Raw genomic sequence first — 23466 nt, forward strand, 5'->3', positions numbered from 1 at the left:
GTTATCCATGAAAAGCTCAAGAAAATCTACAAAGGAAGTATATTAAGGACCAAAATACTCAGATTGAAAAAATAATACATATAATTGAAATCAAAGGTAGAGAAAAAATATAAAAATATAAATATATTAATTTACAAAGATAGAAGTATAAAATGAAATGTGGAAATGACAACGAAGTAAATTATATTGTTTTTTCATTTTTTTCATCATTAATAAATATATATATATATATATATATATATATATATATATATACATACATACATACAGTGAAGAAAATAAGTATTTGAACACCCTGATATTTTTGTTTGTCTCCCATTTAGAAATCATGGAGGGGTCTGAAATTTTCATCTTAGGTGCATGTCCACAGTGAGATAAACTAAAAAGAAAAAAAACAAAAGTCTGTCACGGTTGCCATGGCGCCCAATTGGTCCCCGCTGTGTGGTGCCAGGTTCTGTCACAGTTGCCACAGCGCCCAATTGGCCCCGCCCATGGACACCAGCTGAAACGTGTTGACAGATTGCTGCTGGACTACTTAAACGCTGTCTTGTGAGTCGCCTGGTGTCAGAGCGTCTGCAAAACTCCTGTTAAACTCTGTTGTGATATGCCAAGCCTGTGAATCCCCGTTTTGCCTGTGTATTTTTGCTCTTGTTTTGTCAAGCCTTGTGAATCTCCGTTTTTGCCTGTGTTCTGCCCTTGTTTTGTTCTCGCCCTGAGCTTTTTGATTTTGACCACTTCCTCGTGGCAATCAATTTACTTTCGCGAACAACAATCCACGGATTGAGTGTGCGCTCATTTCTCTTCCCCCCAATAAAACTGTGAGTAATGTTACGCGATTGGGTTCTCCTTCCAGTTTCCTGTTCTGGTTCGTGACAGAACGCTCTGACCACAAAATGAACCCAGCGAACGCTCACACAAGCGCAGATTGTGGGGAGCTGGATACTCCCTACGCTGTGCAGCAGTTGGACCGGACAGAGGGCGCGGTCTGGCGATTGTCCAGTGACGTCACTGCCCTTCAACTGCTGCTCCAGCGAAATGTAAGAAGCATGCAGCGCCAGCAGGAGCAATTATCTCAGCTGACTGAGCTCCTGTCTGCTGTCAGAAACTGCCCCGCCTCCCGGGGTCTCTCCTCCTGCCGTGCTGTCGCCTTTCTCTCCCATTTGGCCCACGGACTCGCCCGCCATGGGAATTGCTGTGCCTCAAATTGGGTTTCCGAGAAAATTTGGCGCTGATCTGTCCGAGGTCCCCGTCGGCCTCAACGGCGCGCCCGTCGGCCTCATGGCCGCGCCCGTCGGCCTCAACGGCGTGCCCGTTGGCCTCAACGCCGCACCCGTCAGCTTCAATGCCACGCCCGTCGGCCGGCCTTCCACACCCGTCTGCCTGCCTGACTCTCCTGTTCGCCAGTCCGACTCTCCTGTTCGCCAGTCCGACTTTCCTGTTCACCAGTCCGATTCTCCTGTCCGCCAGTCCAACTCCCCTGTCCGCCAGTCCGACTCTCCTGTTTGCCAGTCCGACTCTCCTGTTTTCCAGTCCGACTTTCCTGCTCGCCAGTCCGACCCTTCTGCTTGCCAGTCTGACCTTTCTGCTCACCAGTCCGACTCTTCTCCTCGCCAGTCCGACTCTTTTGCTCGCCAGTCCGACTCTTTCGCCCGCCAGTCCGACTCTTCCGACTCTTCCGACTCTTCCGACTCCTCCGACTCTTCCAACTCTCCCGTCTGCCAGTTCGACTCCTCCGTCTGCCGGCCCAGCCTCTCTCTGTTCCTGCTTTTGCCACGCCTTCGGAGGCTGAAGTGGGGCTACCCTCCTGGGGGGCATCAGCCCATTCTGGAGTGCAACGTATTTTGTTTTTGTTGGGACTTCTGGAGCTGTCCCTTGAGGGCGGGGTTTTGTCACTGTTGCCATGGTACCCAATTGGTCCCCGCCGTGTGGCGCCAGGTTCTGTCACAGTTGCCACGGCGCCCAATTGGCCCCGCCCACCGACAAACTGTGAGTAACATACACACACATATTTATAAAAGCAGCAGTATCACACAAATAAATCATTAAAAAAAATCATACATTGTGATTTCTGTCATGAACCAGAACAGGAAACAGAAAGGAGAACCAAATCACGTTGACAGATTGCTGATTGTGAGTCGCCCGGTGTAAGACCGTCTGCAAAACTCTTGTTAAACTCTGTTGTGATATGCCAAGCCTGTGAATCCCCATTTTGCCTGTGTATTTTCGCTCTTGTTTGTCAAGCCCTGTGAATCTCCGTTTTTGCTTGTGTTCTGCCCCTATTTTGTTCTCGCCCTGAGCCGTTTGATTTTGACCACTTCCTCGTGGCGATCAATTTACTTCCGCGACCAACGATCCACGGATCAAGTGTGCGCTCATTCTTCTTCTCCCCAATAAAACTGTAAGTAACGTTACGCGATTGGGTTCTCCTTTCTGTTTCCTGTTCTGGTTCGTGACGAAATCACGATGTATGATTTTTTTTTAACGATTTATTTGGTGATACCGCTGCTTTTATAAATATGTGTGTGCATGTATTTGCTTAGTCTTGTATGTATTTATATATCTATTTCATGTGGTTGTTTATTCACTTATTTAGTTATTCTTTTATTCAAATTGTAGAAGTCAGACAAAATCACTCCACCTATTCCTCAGTCCACAAATGATATATGAAAATTTAAGTTTGGCCTTGGCCGGGTTTGAGCTTTAAAAGCTGCAGGCCAGGCTGGATTTTTTGGGGGATCTGATGCTTCATAGTTTTTTGATGAATATATATATATGTATATATATATATATATATATATATATATATATATATATATATATATATATATATATATATATATGTAATGCCAGATAATAAATAAGATGAATTGCCGTACATTCTCGCAGTTTCAACAGCCAGAAGGAGAGTTTTGGCGATGACCGTGTGGCTGTTGATGTTTTTATTCTCCACATTAATCTTTGCAGCTGCAGAAAGAAAAAGAAATAGACAGCGTGCAATCACACAGACTGTGCCGGCCAGTAGCTGACTGACCGTAGCCGTTCTCCCTCCCGTCCGCTCCATAACATCCCTGACGGCATGCAGGCGGCAAAGTATGAAAACAAAAGTCCGAAAACAGCAAAACTTGACAGGCAGTCGAGCGTTTATTTTTCTCGCAAAGGTTAAAGGTGAGTTGGATTGTACCCCAGGAGATTTTGAGTGACAGGCAGAGTACACAAAGTACTTGTTAAAAAGAAATATGCAGCCTCAACCAAGAGACAAATTGAAGATTTTGTTAATTTGTATAGAACCCAACAATACATTGAACTGTACTTTGCTATGCAGTGCTATGCTATGCTATGCTTTTCTATACTATACTATAATATAATATACTATACTATACTATAACAGCCCTGGAACTAGCTAGCCTAGACCTACATATACGAAATTTGAATATACAGTATGCTATGACTTCACCTTGATGAGATTTTTGCAATTCCAAAGAAACCCTTATGCCAGTATCACCGATACTAATAGTAATGCCAGGTACTTTTATTATTTGTTTTTGAAATGCCTTAAATTTATATTATAAATTTTAAAAATCCCTGGACTCTATTTTTAGATTGAATTGTGTTAATAATCTAATTTAGTCCATGTAGATGTAGTCAAGTTTGACTCATTAAAACATTTATCAAAATAATATTTACATTAGTATTATTTCAAATTATTAAATTAAATTAATTAAATTAAATTATTTTAAATCCAAGCTTAAAACGCACTCCTACTCTATAGCATATGGATAACCTATATTTTTTGTTGACAATATCTGTGTATTATTTGTTATTGCAACATCCATTGCAGCCTATTCATCCTGGAAGGGGGGATTATCTCATGTGCTGTCCCTTCTCAAGGTTTCCTCATGTTGAGGTTTTTGAGTTTTTCCTTGCCCTCATGTAGGTTTTAGACCAGGTTTGCAATAACCTGTGCAGCCCTTTGAGACTCTTTGTGGTTAAGGGCTATACAAATAACTTGACTTGACTTAAATGAATAATAATAATTAAACACGTAATTAGATAATAATAACATATAAAATACATAAAAATCCGCCAAAATATTGAAAATAAAATAAAATAACATTTTAAGAGTTTTTTATTATTTTACTGTATACTGTTTTTTTCCTGTCCAACACTAACAAAATCATCAGCATAATACCTTTAATTTCTATTAATAAACCAATGTTAAGAATTGATACTCTATATTTGGGATATATACTGTACTATACCAATACATTCAGTTTATACATCAGAACTCTTAATACTTCGATTGATCAATACTTATGTCCGAAAATTTAAAAAAACCTTTGGCTAAATGTAATCATTTAATCAAGATTTTATTTTAAATGTAAAAGATCGGTACTGGGTATTTGGTATTGATACTATACCAATATTCTTACTTTGATATGCTGCGATAACCATCTTTCTACTCACACTTCAATGCTATCAATTCTTGGATCGATTAATAGGTCCAACATGAACAAAATCCTTTGGCAAAAAGTACTCAATTAATCAAGATACATTAATAAATGTAAAGGATCGATACTTGGTAGTTAGTATCGATGCACTACCAATATTATTACATTCATATCAACACTATCAACACTTGTATTGATCTAAAGTGCGGTGAAAGTGCAAAAATACAGACAATGTAAAAATAAAGAAGAAAATACTGTTCTTAGTTATCATTATTAAATATTATTAATATCAATATCTGATAATTATTAGACATGAAGATTACACTTACTTCTCCCACACAGTTTATATGCATTGCAAAAATCTGATTGAAATGTAAAAATCCATATTGCAAACCCTAATCCTTGTAACGGACGCATTATTTGATGACAATATTGCACCTGCTATTTTATACGTAGTAATAAATGGAAATCAAACTTATTTTGATGGTTACAAGAGGGGAGGAGAATGGAAAACTCCTGAAAAAGACAGCACATGAGATGAGAATGACCTGTGGCATAATGGGGAGGCGGGTCGTCTTGACGGGTAGGCGTCGATGAAATCGCCCACGGTGACACTTTGTTGAGATAACAGAGCTCTATCAGTGCCGGGGGCCCTAATGGGAGGGAATCCGCATCTCTTTAGGAATGCTAACGCCAACCATCCTCCAAAAATCAGGCCTCAGCTTCAAAGCACTAATGGGATCGACCACTGTGGTTCGTTAGCCTGACACGTGATCCATGTCCTGATCAGAGGTGGAGAAAGGACAATAAATGATATGTCATATGTCGCCGGCTGTCAAAAAGCAAGTCCAAGGACGGTACGCCGGAGATGGTGGTCCTCCTTGGAAGAGGACACTGGTTCTGTTCAATCACACTTCAAAGACTCTTCATTAAAGCTCTGCCTGAAGAGTACCCCCGTCCTACTACGCTGTTATTCCCCCCCTTTTCTCGGCCGTCTGTCGAGCTGTCTAGCTTGTTCTGCCCATCAACGCTCTCCACTCGACCGAAGAAAGACAAAATTAGCGAGAGAAAGACAGCGTGAGGAAGCCCACAAAAGGGAGATGGATAAAACTGTTCTTATGAGAGATAACCCGCGAATAGGATTTCATGCCTTTTGTTTTTGCACAAGCTTCAATGTTATGGAAAGGACAGGTTTAAAAATCACAGACAGTCACTAAGTAACACGGAGTGCGGTTTTATGAGTATACCGCTGCACTTAAAATTGCGCTGAGCCACCTGGAGCATCGGAGGACCTATAACATGATACTCCTCCTGGACTTCAACTCAGCATCCTTTTGTTGTTGGTCAAGCATAATAGGTATGTAACGATAAGGTCCAAAATTGCTAGGTCAGGGACTAAGTGACACGAGTCATTTTTGAGAGAAAAAAAATACAGAATTTCACAATACGCTGAGCCCCCCGGAGCATCGGTAGAGCTATGCCAGGATGCTCTTGCTGGACTTCAGCTTGGAATTCGAAAGTAATAAACTTTCACGCCTTCTTTGAAGCTCAAGCTTATTTGGTATGCAAAGGTAAGGTCCAAAATTGTTGGGTCAGGGACTAAGTGACATTCTGAGAAGTATCGGGACAGCTATGTCAGAATGCTCTTCCTGGACTTCAGTCCTACGTTCTAAAAGGATTCCATGGCTTTTGTTGTTGTTCATCATTCATTGGAAGAATCTAGAATTGACGGGTCAGAGACTTAGTGACACGAGTGAGTTTTGAGAACGCCACAATTCACACTAAGCTGCTTGGAGAATTAGGAGAGCCATGTCAGGATTCTCTTCTTGGATTTGAGCTAGGCGTTCAGTTCCGTTGTCTGCGAGATTCTTTTGGAGTAACTCTCTAAACTATGACTTTATCAGAATGCATATATGGCTCCTTCCCAGGAACAATTAGTCATATATTTGAGTGTAATTATTTAAGTTTTGATATAATGGCTTGTCTTTGACTTTTCCTCTACCTCTAAAAATGTTGCTTCTGCCGTGTCCTGCCCTTCAAGTAGACAAGTACTTGTGCATCCTACAAGCCGTTTTGTCCTGTAGCTCATTTTTGCCCAGAATTTTCTGTATCAATACAACATGAACAAAACCAAAATCTCAGCTCTGGTGCTGGTTTTAACCATCTCACAAGCTCAGCTACAGACCTAAAACCTATGGGTCAACAACAGGGCACAGAAAATCATCAGCTGCTCTCTGCCCAGTCTGGAGTACATTATTTGCATCCTCTGATCAGATTTTACCACTACTTCAAAAGTGTGCCAATATTTAGTTCCACAGCTGGCTATTCGATTCTGTGAGCTGTTTTCATTATTTTGTTCTTTTTGAATAGTTTTCTTACTGTGCTCTCAAGTCTGCTTATTGACTTCATTTCTACCACGAGTCCCCGATGTGACATTTATTCCAAACGTAAACTGAAGGCATCAACAACAAACAACAATCATAAGGGAGCATTGTTAACATTTATCGACTGCTATTAGACCCCAATCGTTTTTGGCAATTTCAGTCCCAGGATTGGACATTATCCCTACCTTAATCAAAAACAGCTATTGTTCCCTTCGGGTGCATTTAAATCAGCCGGTAACAGTGAGAAACACCTTAAGCAGAGTCATTTGAATGACGAGAGGGAGCTGAGGTACTTGGTGCGATGCAAAATATTGCTTTTGGGGTTGGACATCCAGCTAATAATTGTCTTGTTTTTCTTTTACTTGTTTTTTTTTTTTTTTTAATCAAAACCAGTTAAAACAAAGGCATGTTTCACAGTGATAAATGGAAACACTAAATTCAAGTAGTGAGCTAATTTCTCAGTGTCTCCTGGGGTGCCTTGTCCACTAGATGGTTGATTGATACAATAATGGATACCGAGCATTTGTTCCGGATTATTTTTGGAAAATGTTCTTTTCTGCAGACCAAGGGAGTCCAACCTTTTGAGAAAGTGGGCCAGATTTGATAAGCTGAAAATGTGTGAGGGCCGATTCAGCCTGGCTTACTTTGAACTGTCTTTTATAAAGTCAACCTGCGTGAAAGGTTTGCGGTCGCGAACTCGCAGATCGCCTTAGTAGCATTTTCATTTAACTCGCAGGGTCTCGTAAAAAAGCGCAGCAGTGCCGTTAAAACAGCTTCTAGTTGCGTCACCTTTTCAAAGCGTTTGTTTCTAGTAAGCCTTTTGTAGTCGGAATGATATTACAGTGCATCTGGAAAGTATTCACAGCGCTTCACTTTTTCCACATTTTGTTATGTTACAGCCTCATTCCAAATTGTATTAATTTAATCTCTTATCTCAAAATTCTACACAAAATACTCCATTATGACAATATGAAAACGTTTTTTTTTTTACTTTTCTTGAATTTATTAAAAATTGAAAACTAAGAAATCACATTTACATAAGTATTCACAGCCTATGCTTAATACTTTGTTGATCCACCTTTAGCAGCAAATACAGCCTCAAGTCTTTTTGAATATGATTCCACAAGTTTAGCACACCTATCTTTAGGCCGTTTTGCCCATTCTTCTTTGCAATAAGTCTCAAGCTCAATCAGGTTGGATGGAAGACGTTTGTGCAGAGCCATTTTCAGTTATCTCCAGAGATGTTCGATCGGATTCAAGTCTGGACTCTGGCTGGGCCACTCCAGGACATTCACGGAGTGGTTCTGAAGCCAATCTTTTGAGATCTTGGCTGTGTGCTTTGGGTCGTTGTCCTGCTGAAAAATGAACCTTCGCCCCAGCCTGAGGTCAAGAGCGCTCTGGAGCAGGTTTTCATCCAGGATATCTCTATATATTGCTGCATTCATTTTTCCTTCTATCCTGACTAGTCTGCCAGTTCCTGCTGCTGAAAAACATCCCCACAGCATGATGCTGCCACCACCATGCTTCACTGTAGGGATGGTATTGGCCTGGTGATGAGCGGTGCCTGGTTTCCTCCAAACATGGCGCCTGGCATTCACACCAAAGAGTTCAATCTTTGTCTCATCAGACCAGAGAATTTTGTTTCTCATGGTCTGAGAGTCATTCAGGTGCTTTTTGGCAAATTCCAGACGGGCTTCCATGTTCCTTTTACTAAGGAGTGGCTTTCGTCTGGCCACTCTACCATACAGGCCTGATTGATGGATTGCTGCAGAAATGGTTGTCCTTCTGGAAGGCTCTCCTCTCTCCACAGAGGAACGCTGGAGCTCTGACAGAGTGACCATCGGGTTCTTGGTCACCTCCCTGACTAAGGCCCTTCTTCCCTGATCGCTCAGTTTAGAAGGCCAGCCAGCTCTAGGAAGAGTCCTGGTGGTTCCAAATGTCTTCCATTTACGAAAAATGGAGGCCACTGTGCTCATTGGGACCTTCAAAGCAGCAGAATTTTTTCTGTATCCTTCCCCTGATTTGTGACTCAAGATAATCCTGTCTCGCAGGTCTACAGACAGTTCTTTTGACTTCATACTTGGTGTTTGTGCTCTGACATGCACACTCAACTGTGGGACCTTATATAGACAGGTGTGTGCCTTTCCAAATCATGTCCAATCAACTGATTTTACTGCAGGTGGACTCCAATTAAGCTGTAGAAAGTTCTCAAGGATGATCAGTGGAAAAAATATGCACCTGAGCTCAATTTTGAACTTCATGGCAAAGGCTGTGAATACTTATGTAAATGTGATTTTTAGTTTTCTATTTTTAATAAATTCAAGAAAAGTAAAAAAAAACGTTTTCATATTGTCATAATGGAGTATTTTGTGTAGAATTTTGAGATAAGAGATTAAATTAATACAATTTGGAATGAGGCTGTAACATAACAAAATGTGGAAAAAGTGAAGCGCTGTGAATACTTTCCGGATGCACTGTATATTCTTTAAAAACAGCCACAATCTCTTGGCAACTTAGGCAAAAAATAGTCCAATTTTCACTTCCCCTGGAAGTGGTGGCCCTCACAGCAAATTTTCTTTTTTTGAAATGGAATGAAATGATCTGCATTTATATAGCGCTTTTCAAGTCAATGACTTCCCAAAGCGCTTTACAGTGTGCTTCACATTTCCCAATAGAGGCCTTGTATTTCAGCCATGTAAGACGCTAACCTGCTTATTGGGGGTATTAGGGGTTCAGTGTCTTACCCAAGGACACTTCGACATGTAACACGGACAAGCCGGGATTCGAACTGGGATCCCTTGATCCCAAGATGAGCGCTCTACCTCCTGAGCTACTGCCGCCCCAAACTTTTTAACTTACTGTCGCCATGTTGGAAATTGAGTGACCTAAAATTCTCACAGAAAGCCAAGGGCAAGATGGCCAAAGGGCTACTGCCGTCATCTGGTGAAATGATGTTTTATTTTTATTTTTTTGGGGGGGTAAAAATATATTTTACATTGCATCAATATAATGTGCCACATATTAATTTTATGACAGAGGCCACCGGCCAGTAAAGACTTGATCACGAGCCGCAACTAGCCCCCGGGCCTGACTTTACACTTGCCTGCTGTAAACAGTCCTGAACCTATCTCAGCTAAAAGCTGAAAAAGTCATACACTGGACCCCCCCCCGGACCTTATGAGATTTTCGCTTTAAGTAGTGAACTAAAATGTTTTTTCCCCACGATACAACATGAACAACTAAAATATTTTAACTTGCCCAAAAACATATAAAATTCAAACTTTGTGGTGTTCATGCGTGTGCCTGTCTGCTATTGGTCGATGTCATCTAAAATGCTAACGTGCTCTTGGTTTGCGTCATGCCATCATGGAAATGCCGAAATGCTATCGTCCAATCCTTTTCCCTTATATCTCAATGTGTTTGGTTTTTACAAACGTTATCTTACTGTCCAAGGTTTATTCTTATAAAAAAGTTGTCCAGCTGTAAGCAACGCGGATCAAATACTTTCCTGACTAGATGACGAGAACTGGGTCAACTCATCCGGTGGTTACTTTTACAAATATGAATGAAAACCACTGTGAACAAACTTACTCGTGCATTCATTCTCTAGTCAGCTATTTGGCCAACTTCAGCGCAACAGATGAGGTGCCTTTTACCGTCTGGGGGAATTCCCCCCTCCAAAACTTCATGTTGGTTTGGTCCACCAACACTCCTATTCTCTGTAGCGGTAAAATTAACACAGAACAGCGCGAATGATATGAGTCAGGTACGAAGGTGGGTAGAAAGGTGCTAGGTGGAGCTAAAAAATCCAGGATAACAAAAAGAAACACGTTAAAAGAAGGACTGTTATTATTCATTTAATTCATCTTGCACTTTTTGCCTGTCACCTGCCCTGCTTTTACTCAGTTGAGTGCTGTGTTACGTGTTTGCAGAATTCAGCAGTTAACTGCCTTTATCGGGTAACTCCTCAATTAAATGAGCTCGCAGTGATGGGAGTTCCATCTCTTTTTCGAGAAGCGGGTTTTTCGACTCGACTCACTAAAAAGAGCCGCTTCTTTTGGCTCCTAAAATCCTCTTCAATTTGTTTTTGTTGCTTTTTATCCATATATTAAAAAAGATTAATAACATTATGCACACAATTAATTTTAAGGGACAAATATAGCTTTAAAAAAACATCAATGAAAAAAGAAACAACAGGAGAAAAAAATAAAATGAAGGCAAAAAGAGAAAAAAACAAGAAACAATAATAAAGGAAGAACAAAAGAAGTAGGCTAGAATAATCAAAAGAATACATGGGAAATGAAAAGAGGAAGGAAAAGCAGGAACAAATAAGAAAAGAGGAAATACGCAAGAAGAAAAGCTTGGGGAAAAATAAATGAAAAAAAGAAACAAAAAGAAAAAGCAGGTCCTCTCACAATATAAAATATCTTCACGGAAGCCTACTATGTCATGGGGCTGGCATTTAAATTCCTGTAGAGCATTTCCTGTTCTCAGGTTGCATGTGAGCAGAGCCTCTCTGCTTTAAAATGTGTGAAAACTGGGTTAAGAAGCTCACTGTCTTCATGCTGATGTACACTGAAAAGGAAATGTTCATGTCTATAGACAATGACATTGACATCAAAGTTGCAGAGACTAGTGCTTTGCTTAAGAGGATTTTGATGTTTTAAGTAGCCCACTTCAAATGTGTGTAATGAAGCTTCTTCATAAGAGTTTAGTGTCAAGCCTAGCAATCTGACGGGAAGGCAAATGCAATTTTGATATCAAATGATTGACACTGTACACAAGTAAAAATGTTTTCATTCATATCAGAATCTTTATAAAACGTTCCTTTCAATTAAAATGGTAAAGTGTTTGCTGTTAACTTATCAACATAAACCGGAATTTCTTCCCAATAAAAAGCATCATAAGAGTTTGCTGCTACTCCATTCATTCATATTCCTCTTACATAGCTGAGTGGGCCGGATTTGGGTAGAAAACTCCCTGGCTGAAAAAGGGGCCCACTCCGGCCCTGATTATGAATGTTGTCATAGGGTGTGGTCATCTTTTGGGACATTTTTCTCATGTTACAAATCGTTTGTCTTCATAGGTGACCCGAATTGTGGATTGCAGCAAAAAAAATCATCTGTACTGTCTATACATTACTGTGATGTTTATTTCTTTTTTAATGAATCAGCCTGAATTATTCAAACTGACTCATTACATTGTGGCCTTATGATATGGAGGTCAGTTGCGTTGTAGTTACCATGTGATGATTTTTATAGTTGCTACACAGTAGCAATGCCTGTGCCTTTTTAGTAATTACTCAACAGGATTCATTCAAATGGCCTTTCAGCCTTTGTTATGTTAAGGATTTCAGTTGCAATGCGGTGACCGTATTATCTCCCTTGTGATGAGATTTATTCAGTTACTTTACAGTAGCAATGTCCGAAATGACAAAATTAAAATGACATTGCTGCCTGCGTTATGTTGAGGATGTCAGTTGCAATGCAGTTAATCAATAGTTCAAGGTAAATAATCAAAGCCCCAGTGTGTAATAGTTGACCATTAGATGGCACTGTGTTTGGTGTGAGCAAGGGCCAGTGCCACAAAGCACAGCGTGGTTGCTAGATGCCAGGCAAACATGGCGGCGGCCTAAGTGTGGATTCTACTGTGTAAAAATCAGATCAAATCTCGACCTATGATTTTTTTTATATTGACATTGCTATAATAGTTCGTGCATGTTTGCGTAGTATTCAAATCAATGTTTATTGATTTACTGAATGAAAGTTTTTTTTTACCACAAGATGGCACTAAGTACTAAATTCTGTCCCTTTAAAATGACCTTGATGCCTGTGTTATTTTAAGGATGTCATTTGCTGTGTAGTTATTATGTCCCTTGTGATGGTTTTAAAATTGAATTCAGTAGTTTTCACTGAAACGGGCTCATTATATTTGCGGCCTGTTATATGTCAAGTATGTCAGTTTCTATGCAGGTATTATGTCCCTGGCAATGAAAGTTATAGTTACCATTCAGTATTTATCTTTCAGATTTTTTAAAATTTTGTTTAATCAAGCAGTCATCAAATTCGACTTATACATTGTGTCATCTGCTACGTTAAGGATGTCAGTTGCAATGCAGGCACTAGTCCCTTGTGATAGTATTCATAGTTGTTGTTTAGTAAAAATGTCTAATTTTTTTTTAAATGACTCAACGGGATTCATTAAAACTGGGTCATGACGGTTATGATGACATTTAGAGTTGATATTCAGTAGCTATGTATTTCACAATAATTTAATTCTTGCCACTCTATTTTATGTAGTCTCTCTTGTTTGGAAGTTGCTATGCCGTTACCATGCCCCTTATGATCACTAAATTGTCAGTTCCTGTAATAGTGCATCATTTTTTGTCAGGATGTCTCGTCTTTTAGCTCCATGACGTAGGTTTGGCTAGCAAAACTTGAAAGTTGAGTCTACAGTTTTATAGCCTATCCCGACGGCTCGGGTCAGCTCGGTACCGCGAGTCCAGCCCAGTTGAAATGGGGCTTAAAGGCTCCGGCTATGGGATTTTATGAGGCTTGACAGTTTGTGTATTTTGGACGCCATTTCTCTGACATTTCTGCATGGTTTGATCCCGACTAGTCGTTGATGGCTGGCTGCTTTATTAAATCAACTAGAACTTAAAAGGGAAGAGGACAAAGTATACAAAAGGAAACAAAAGGTCACTTGAAGAATATTTGTTATTAAAATTACATTTATCTTCCAACATTTGAGCTATTGTATGTGTGATCTTGAATGTATTGACTGGGGGGAAAAAATAGAAAGATAACGTGACACAAGAAAAATAAATTATTTTCTGGTAAAACTTGGGCAATTTTTATTTTTATGCCATTTTTCTCTTTTATTTTGTCAGATTTCAATGAATTTTGCCTATGTTTACAATCCCACCACATCTAGTAAAAAAGTAATGAAATTACGCGCTAGAAAGGCAAAAAAATTAAAAATAATAACAAGAGACAAATATGAAGAAAAAAAGAAATAATTTAACAAAAAAACACATTTTAAAAATAGTTTAAAAAAATTTTACATTCAAATGTTTTTCGTACATTATATTTGTAACATTTTACATTAAGTGTATCATGATTTCACATTTTTATGCAATTATTTTCACATTTGCACAATAAATTCTTCTCTGAAATAATTAATTTTCTATGCTAATTTTCTATATTTGAATTTCCATATTTAATTATTTTCTATTATTGAAAAAATGTTACACCAAATTAAAAGTGTTTGTTCCATTCGGGTTCTTACAGTTTAAGGCAAGTTATATAAGACTTTTAGATAAACAAAAAAACCCCACATATTTCTAAGAAACACAATACATTGTGCCTCGTACACATTACATAGCCCGCCATCTTGCCACCAAAGTAAATAGGTGAATTATTAAAAAAATTGATAAATATTACTAAATATTTATTTTTCAAACAAATATCCATCTTGTTGATGTGTTCACATTTTTAAGACTTTTGAAAATTGCATTTAATCCATCCATCCATTATCTGCACCGCCTATCTTCAGTAGGGTCGCGGGACTGCTGGAGCCCATCCCAGCTATGATCGCGCAGTGGGCAGGGGACACCCTGAACTGGTTGCCAGCCAGTCGCAGGGCGCACAGCGACAGATAACTCACTCGCTCATTCACATCTAAGGACAATTTGGACCAGCCAATTAACCTGAACTGCATGTTTTTGGAATGTGTGAGGAAACCGGAGTGCACGGAGGAAACACACTCAAGCACGGGGAGAACATGCAAACTCCACACAGGAGGTCCGATCTCAAGACCTCAGAACTGTGCCGCGGACGCGCTAACCACTCTTCCGCCGTGCTGCCGCATTTAAAATATGTGTAAAGCCAATTAAGGCCTTATTTTTAGAATAATGAACTAATCCCTTGAAAGGGTTTTCAAGGGTCAGCAGGAACCCTGACCAATGTTTTAAATGATTGTTTTTGTAATGGCTTTTATTTTTGATACAACTTTCATGTTCTAATGAAATAATTAAAAAATACGGGAACGCATAAAGAAACCCACAATTCAAATGATTTTTGGAGTATTTTGTATGACCACTTGAGTGACAATGCACCAAAATAATCTGTAAATGAATGAATAATGAATCCAATATTCTTGAAAAAAAAAAAGTAGTCCACAAGAGTTGTTGGTTATTAGGCCACAATGTTTATTCAGTAGTGTTGTTTCAACTTATAGGTACAATACTGTCAGCTTTTTGTAAGACTAAAAAAACAAAAAACAGAAAAGAAAACATGTTACCATTACAGTCATCCATGCACACTGAATGCCAGTCGAGCTTTATTGACTCCCGCCTCGCGCTCACCGTGATCAGATCCAAATGGTAGGCACTTTAAAGGTTTCGAACATTTGTGAATATACATTATATATAGCGTATTTATATATCTTTCCGTATATTAACTCGCCCAAACCCAAAAAGAAAGCAGTAACGGCCCAGAGAGGTGGGTAAGAACACTGCCAGTCTTTGGATTTGGTGCCTGTACAACATCGAAGGAATTGAACCCGTTCACTGGCAACCACTTTAGAAAGACGTCAATCGTTCGCTGCCACTGACGGGAAAAGCTGTCCGAGGATTTTATTTTGTTTGTTTTGTGTCCTTTCACCGAGCTAATGGAAGTGGGGCAGGCCATAATGGCTGCTCTACAGGCCGAGTAAAAAAGAAAGAAAGAGGGAAAAAAGGCAGGATTATAAAGAGAGATGAGGCCCGCTGAGGGGGAGGGGGCAAAATCGGAACCCCAAATGTGCAATTTTTTTCATCTTTGACTAATTCCTGTCCTTAGTAATAGGGCGTCATTCTAAAAGAAAAATAAGGGGTGTGATAGCAAAAAATAAAGAACCTTAAGGGAGAAAATGTACATGTACCATCAACATCGTTAATCGAAATCTAAAAAGGCATTATTTCGAACATCGGAGAAAAGATAAATTAATGTAATACGACTTTTCAGATCAACATCAGACATGCCAAAACAAAAAGAAAAAAACAGAGTAGGATTGTGACAGTGTAATTATATTGTATGTTTTTTTGTTGTTTTTTAACAAATAACACACTGCTACGGTTAAAAGTACCGTAAATCCCGAACTACAGCGCGCACCTGGGTTAAAAAACGCAGGCGCAGCTTAAAGGAAGAAACTGGAAGTCCCACCGGATTTAAAACGCTAAAATGAAGTCATTCATGTCTATTTCTCACATTTTAAAAAAATCAACGGGGAAATGTCCAGTACAGAAAATTAACACGTTGTGCCGCAATTGTGACACACGTTTGAGGACTGTTTCCACAGCTGTCAATTTGAGTCAACTTGTGCAGTAGGCAATAATAATTAAATTGGTATGAACAAATATGCAGGAAAAAATATTCTCAAAACAAAACTCAATGTATTGTACTAACTAAAACTCAGAAGCCAGTACAATCAGAACAGCCTTTACACATGCTGAACCACGCGACTGATCTTAAACTCTCCAATCCCTCGCACCCTTCCATAGTTAGTAAGTAGTGTCACCATGTATTATAATTGCTTATGTTGTCGTTGCAATACTTGGTCCTCTTTTTATCACTTTATTATGTAAGCAAGGGATGGGAGAGCTTAAGATCAGCAGCATGTGTACAGGCTTCTGAATTCTACTCAGTACAGTACGTTGAGTTTGGTTTTGAGAAAGTTTTTCTCACAATCCATCATATGGGTTTATGTAAATTTAATTATATTGACTGCTGCGCTAGTTGATTAAGATTGATGGTTCCGCAAACAAGGGTCTTAAAAAAATAGTGGCTTGTATTCCGGAATTTACGGTAGTCAACGACTCAACACAAGCTCCTTAGACATATGCGGTTGAACTTTTTTTTTTCTTTTAAATTACCTTCTCATACAATATACTGACAGTTGCCATGAAACTAGGAAAGCTTGTTTTTTTTCTTTAAAAATAGGGAAAAATCTTGATAACAATATGCTATGCGAAAGCTTTCCATTCTGCTATCAACATTGTAACTTGTTTCTCGTGTTCGGCCTTCTGAGGCTCGGGTGGGGTCAGCCTCACGTGAGTTGTTGATACCGTGACGATTGGGTGGGGCTTTTATGCATAAAACTCCTTGGTGGGGGCTTTCTGGTAGGCGGCATTGGTAGGTTTCCTCTCGCCCAGGTCGTAACTGCCCTCGTCCTTCTTTCTCATGCGGTAGACCAGGAGGAGGATAAGGAAGATGGCAAACAGGAATCCGATTACGCCGCCGGCGATAACAGCTATGGACCACAGAAAACACAGAAAAAAGGTCTCAATATTGTGGGTCAAAGAAACAGCAAATCAGGACAAGGCAGGACAAAGGAGTCTCAAAAAACGTCACTCCCTTAAAACTTTTGAGAGTCTTGAAATAATTTACCATATAGTTGACCGCACTTTTATCAAAATGTACCTAATAACTTGTCGTCAACGATTTAACCAACATGTCCCTAAGGACTTTTGAAATGTCCTCAATAGTTTTATCAAGATGTCGACAAAGAAGGAGAAAGGAGCCTCGAAAGACAAGAGTCTCTGAAAACCTTGAAAGGTTTTGAAACAATTTCCCCAAAAGTCCTAAATAATTTCATCCAAATGTTGCCAATGACTTTCTCAAAATGTCTCCAACGATTTAACCGACATGTCTCTAATGACCAAAATGTCCTCAGAAGTTTTTACAAAATGTCCTTAATAACCTACTCAAGATATCACCAATGATTTGACCAACACGTCCTTAATGAATTTACCAAAACGTCCTTAATTAATTTATCAAAATAACCCTAATAACTTACCCAAGATGTCTCCAATGATTTAACCAGCATGTCACTGATGAATTCATCAGAATGTCCTCAATAAAAGTATTAAGATGTCCCCAACGACTTGCTTGAGATATCTCTAACAATTCAACCAACACATCCCTAAATACTTTATCAAAACATCTCCATTATTTTCTATCAAAATGTCATTGACAACTTCCTTGAGACGTTCCAAAATAGCTAACTATGATGTCCCTCGAACTTGAAGCATCCCAAGAAATTTACCAAGCTGGCCCCAACAATATTATCCAAATGTCCTTTAAAAAAATCCTTAATACGTCTCCAACGACCTTATCTAAATGTCTTAAATATTTGACCAACACGTCTCTAATGCCTTCACCAAAACATCTCCAACATTTGTATCAAGATGTCCTCAACAACTTGCTTGAGATCTCCAGAAAAAGCCAACCAAAAGGTGCCCAAAACTTGAAGCATACCAAACAAACTTATCAAAACATGTAAACTAATTTTGCCAACTTTCCCAATGGCTGGGCACAAGTGTCCCAAACGACTTTACTGAGATGTCCCCAATAAGATGATCAAAATATCCTCGAGTTGCTCAATACGTCCTAGATGACTTAAGTCATGTCAAGTCATGTTCGTTTGTATAGCCATTAATGACATGCTCAATATGTGTCCAGGAACTAAACCTCCCAAATGATGAAACCATCTGCAAAAGTTTTAATCAAGATGCCCCCTGCTACTTGCTTGAGACGTTTGGACCAAAGTGTTCCAAACAACTTTACCGAAACGTCCCCAAAAATGCTTTCAATGGTTTGTGTTGTACATCCCCAAGGACTTAAGCAAGACATCCCTAAAACTTGGTGTAAAGACGTCCCCAACAATTTTATCAAGACGTCCTTGATGAATTGTTAAAACGTCCCTTTTGACTGCTAAAGATGTAAAAAGTGACTCAACCAAGACATCCCTTAAACCTGCATCCCAAACAAATCTATTAAAATGCCTAAAATAATTTTACCAACTTTCCCAATAACTGGACCAGAGTGTCCTGAGCGACTTTATCAAAACATCTCCAAAAACTTGATCCAAATGTCACTAATGACTTGCTCAAGGCGTATCGAAAGACAAAGTATCCCTAAAACTTGAAGCGTCCGAAAAATATTTCTCAAGATGTCCAAAATAATTGTATCAATATGTCCTTGACTGATTGCTCTCTACGTCCCTGACGACTTGATCAAGATGTTCTCAGCTTTACCTGAATGTCCTTCAAGTAAATTGCTTAGGACGTCCCCAAAGGCTTGAAAAAGACGTCCTCTACAAAACATCTCCAACAACTGTCAAAATTGCATACATTTTCATGTTCTTGTTTTTCCTAGTGCCCTTATATTGTGTTCACCTGTTTCTAGTTGTTCCTCTCCCTTGTGTCTGCCAATGAGTTCACTCAGCCTCTTGTCTGGTGTTTGCTTGTCTTGTTAGTCTATTCAGTTCCTCACTTTGCTTTTCATCTTTGTTAGGTTGTTGACCGTGTGTCTGTTGGCTTCCCCCCCATGACTGTGTCTTGTCAATTTTTGGTTCATTCAAGTTCTGTTACTTCGGTTTAGTTAACCCGGATAAAGAAATAACCTTTTTTGGTCTACTTTCTTCTCCTTGTGCCTGGGTCCTCATTGCCTGCGGCGGCACAACCAATCCATCTGAATGACTTTACCAAAACGTCTGCACGTTTAACAATCCATCCAAACGATTACCAAGACATCCCAATGACGACCCAACAATTCTACAAAGACACCCCCAATAATTCTCCTATTCCACTATGCCCTCTAATGATCCAAAGCGACCACAATTAGCTTACTTCACTCTGAATCCCAATTGTGCAAGCGTAAGAGCTTTTGCATCATTGTAATCAATTGAAGCTCTCTCACGGGGCCTCGATATACCCTTTGGTCCATTATGGTTTCTACATACTGACCAGCCGCTGTTTAAAGGTCGGTTGTAAAAACTGAAGAGGCAGTAACATATTGTAGATTGAATTGAATTAAGATGATGGCCTATCTTAATAGAAGTGATAAAGGAACGATAATTATAAATAGGAATGCACAATACTTAAGAGACTGATAACAGCCATAAATGACATCACAATTATTGGTCTGGTAGAAGAAAAAACACCCAGTATTATGTCACTTTATGTCATGCTTTATTATTAATCTAGCTGACACTATCTATCTATCTACCCTGGTCATATCCCTCGAGAGGGGTGACCGACAGCAAGACAAACACATACGAAAACAAAGAAAATTAAAAAATGGAAAAAGTAGCAAAAAACACACACACAATTTTTTTGGACCATGGCCAACCCAAATGCCCAAACACACAAACAAGTTAAGCACCTCGGCACCCAAGTTGGTCATGCTTTCGTCCCTCCAGATGAAACGGGACACAAGAAAGCGGCCATGACACAACACACTGTTCTGTTCAACATCAGGGCCCAACAGCTTTTACTGGTTTACCCCTGCCGCATCATACAGGTGCCCTGCCCATCCCTTAGAACATGTTTAAACATCCCACTATCCTTTTACAACACCTCTCCACTCATTCCTATCACCAACAAGAGCTCTAGCTTCCACTATATTTAAACCTCTTTCCTGCAATGCACTCATAACACAATCCATCCACGTCAATCGCGGCCTTCCTCTTGGTCTCCCTTCCATTTACTTCTGCTCTGTATATCCTCTTCAAGTAGCTGACACTACTTGTTAAAAAGATTCTAAGCAGGTATGCTCCTCATTAGAAAATATTTGGATTACTATAGAAGTAGTAGCACCACCCTGGTCAAGTAGCCCGTCTAACTCTTCATAATGTGTGTGAAACACTGAAAAGCTTGACCAAAATTCGTCACATGGCTCAGGATGGGTACAGGCAATTTGTGTTTTTTACGGGCTTCTGAACTTTTTTGAGTACATTGAGTTTTGTTTTTATTTTCTGTCGCGCCCCTGCATGTGCCTGCATGTGGTTGTGTGTGAACGCTAATTTAATCCGGAATGACAGCTCTTGATGAAGTTTGATAGCTACCTGACCATGTTTTACTTTTCTGTGGTAATACAAAAAGAGTAGTGTAATATTTTAAGATTGTGCGCTCCTTTGGCAAATCTTTGCTGCCATTAATGGCATCCAGTGTGCCGCTATGACCTCCAAGCCTGTCATTAGAAAAACTTAATACTTGCCTGATATAGCATTTGCACATTTAATTTGATTTGTTATTGCAACCAATGTGTGCAGCTAAGGTATTGCCACTTGATAAAAAATAGTGATATATTTTTCTTAGTTAAGGCATGTGTGACATTAAGTATTGGAGAATTTGTACCATGCTTAGAAGTGACGTGTTATACCATAATCATGTACACTTTCTGCAATATCTATGCTCATAAAAGGATCTTGTTGGTATGATTATTGCTGACCAACAAAGCAAGTATTGATCGTGCATCTCTACTTATAATCAAAAGCAATAATCCCGAAAATTCAAATAGATAGCACAGATGACCACGAATAGCATCACACGTGGGTATCAAACGAGCGCAAAAGGAAGCAAGCTGTCGGCAGGTCCTACAAATTGAGGTGCCAATCAAAGGTTTTACTCAGACATGCAGGGAGGAGACAGATGGGATCAGACGGAGAACGCTATCCGTGTTCTCCAACCAGGCAGAAGGCGCTTTAAACACCCACACCGGTGTGAACTCTTCAAGGTCCCAAGGAGGAACTCAGACAGAGTTTATTAAAAGCGTTTATTTTGAGAAGTGGATCAGGTGGGGGACTTGAAAGAAGAGACTACTGAGATTTGCAGGATTTCGCAGGCTACCGGTAATTTGCTGGTTTGCCGAAAATCAAGACTGAGAAACAAACTGAAAGTCCTTTGTCCCATTTGTTCAGAAGCCTATATCAATGAGTCATCGTTTCCAAGACTGTTTATTTTTAGAACTCAGTACTCGGAACGTTTGTACCGTAAACGAGGACGCCACATACCTGCCAACACCTCTGTCCTTTGAAAGAGGTTCTCGGTGCGGACCTCAATGGGCTCCAGAGCTGAACCCGGGGCGCTGGTTGTACTGGTCATCTGGTTTCTCTGCATTTCCTCGGTAACTGGAACTGGGACCTGAAATTTAAAAAATAAGGGTATGAAAAACATTAAATAGAAGTTCTCAGAACTGAATTGGAAAAGTCCGGGAGAATTTGAGGTATGGTACAAAAATCCAAAGCAGTTTTAGTGTTTTTGTTGATTACATAGCTTAACAGGTAACGCTGACTTGTGGAGGAGTACCTCGTGGTTCCATTCCTTAGACCACTTATTTTTAAAACTTTACATGTTCCCAGTTCTTTATTTATTTCTAGTTCTTTCAGCAAGGTTGTGGTTAATGTTTTGAAAAATGCTTCACCAGTTGCTTACTATAAACTGCAATAATCTGCAGCTCAGGTGGCAGCAGACAGGAGAACCTTACAGAGAGTCATCAACATAGCCCAGAACAGCATCAGCTGCTCTCTGCCCAGTCTGGAGGAGATTCTATTCTCATGCCCAGACAAAACCTGCTTCTACAGTAGAGTGCATCTCTGGAAAGGTTGTAGGACTGACTTCTTCACCCCTATGCTACCTATTACTTAGAATTCTGGTTCCAGACTAGCCGGCCGCTAGTGAATTTATGGAACTTAGAACCACTTGATAATTTACGTGGAATGGATGCCAATTGCCTGTGTAGTTAGGGCTAATCTACCAAAGTAGGCCAAGGCGGCAATTGCATCTGGAAAGACTCCAGGTCTGAGTTAGGAACCTTATGGGATTTTGTGTCAGCGAGACAGCAGGTAGGCCTTGGTAATCTCAAACAGATGTCGTATATTGAGAGTACATCACTGATTTGATATACGGGACATATCCTGAATTTACTGACCTGTGTCGTGTTCTATACTTTCTGTACCGTCATAATCTGTGTTTTGGTAATTCCAGTAAAATTATTCTTAAGTCATGAAGTCAAAAAGAGTTTTTGGAAGTATATAAGGGCTCACTAACAGCCTCCTTAGCTTTGTTGGTTTATTGTTTTTCTCATTACCTTGTTTTCTCTCGGTTCTGTTTGCCCACCGCAATCGTGGCTTTTGTCTGGTGAATTCAGTATTTAATGGTCTGGCTGTCATGCTACTCCCACTATTGTTCTATTAACTTTATAATATGTTCAGTTAGAGCTAGTAAGTGTATCCTGCGTATCATTCCTTTCATGTGCTTTTGTTCATGTAGATCAATATAGTGTGCCTGCGTTACTTTTCATGGTCTCGTCATCATTGCCTCCTTGTTTTTGTTCTGTCTGCATGTTTGAATGTTATTTTTGTGTCGTGTCACTTTTATGTTGTGTTCTGTTAGAACTGGTTGATATTGGAACATTTTGTAGCAGTTGTATCCCCGCGTGTGTATGTTTCCTGCCTCCTTTTCATTAATTGTTTTGTTCAGTTAATAGAAATCAGTATTTCGACATATTCCACGCTCTCTTTCTTTCTTGTTTTGTTCATTTAGATTTAGTTTGTGTTTGTTCATATTCTTACCCTTTTTCACATTTTGTTCATTTAGATCTAGTTGATGTTTCAGCATTATGCATCAGGAATGTGGAGTTGAGCAAGGGGTTTAGAGTAGATTTAATCTTGAATTCAGATTCGGATTTTAGTAGACCGTATTGTTCTGTTTTTGATACCGGTTCATTTTCTGTAATATGTAGTTTTTCTTAAATCTTGTTTTGTGTTTTCACATACAGGATCTGCTTCAGCCAGCCATGCTGGATCATGGC

General features: G+C 39.6%; 1 protein-coding gene across 1 annotated transcript in view; it reads right to left on the reverse strand.

Annotated features, from left to right (window-relative positions):
* Nucleotides 1-15017: 15017 nt before the first annotated feature.
* Nucleotides 15018-23466, reverse strand: part of sdc2 (syndecan 2) — a 58904-nt gene continuing 50455 nt past the window's right edge. Inside the window, exons 4-5 of the mRNA XM_088328857.1 lie at nucleotides 21668-21797; nucleotides 15018-17122 (exon numbers count right to left, since the gene is read on the reverse strand). Of these exons, the coding sequence (XP_088184983.1) occupies nucleotides 16959-17122; nucleotides 21668-21797 (294 nt within the window). The 3' untranslated portion in view covers nucleotides 15018-16958. The remainder of the gene's footprint in view (nucleotides 17123-21667; nucleotides 21798-23466) is intronic.

The sequence above is a fragment of the Urocampus carinirostris genome, chromosome 2 (assembly GCF_059441175.1).
Source record: "Urocampus carinirostris isolate Australia breed hairy pipefish chromosome 2, RoL_Ucar_1.0, whole genome shotgun sequence".
Classification (NCBI taxonomy): Eukaryota; Metazoa; Chordata; class Actinopteri; order Syngnathiformes; family Syngnathidae; genus Urocampus; species Urocampus carinirostris.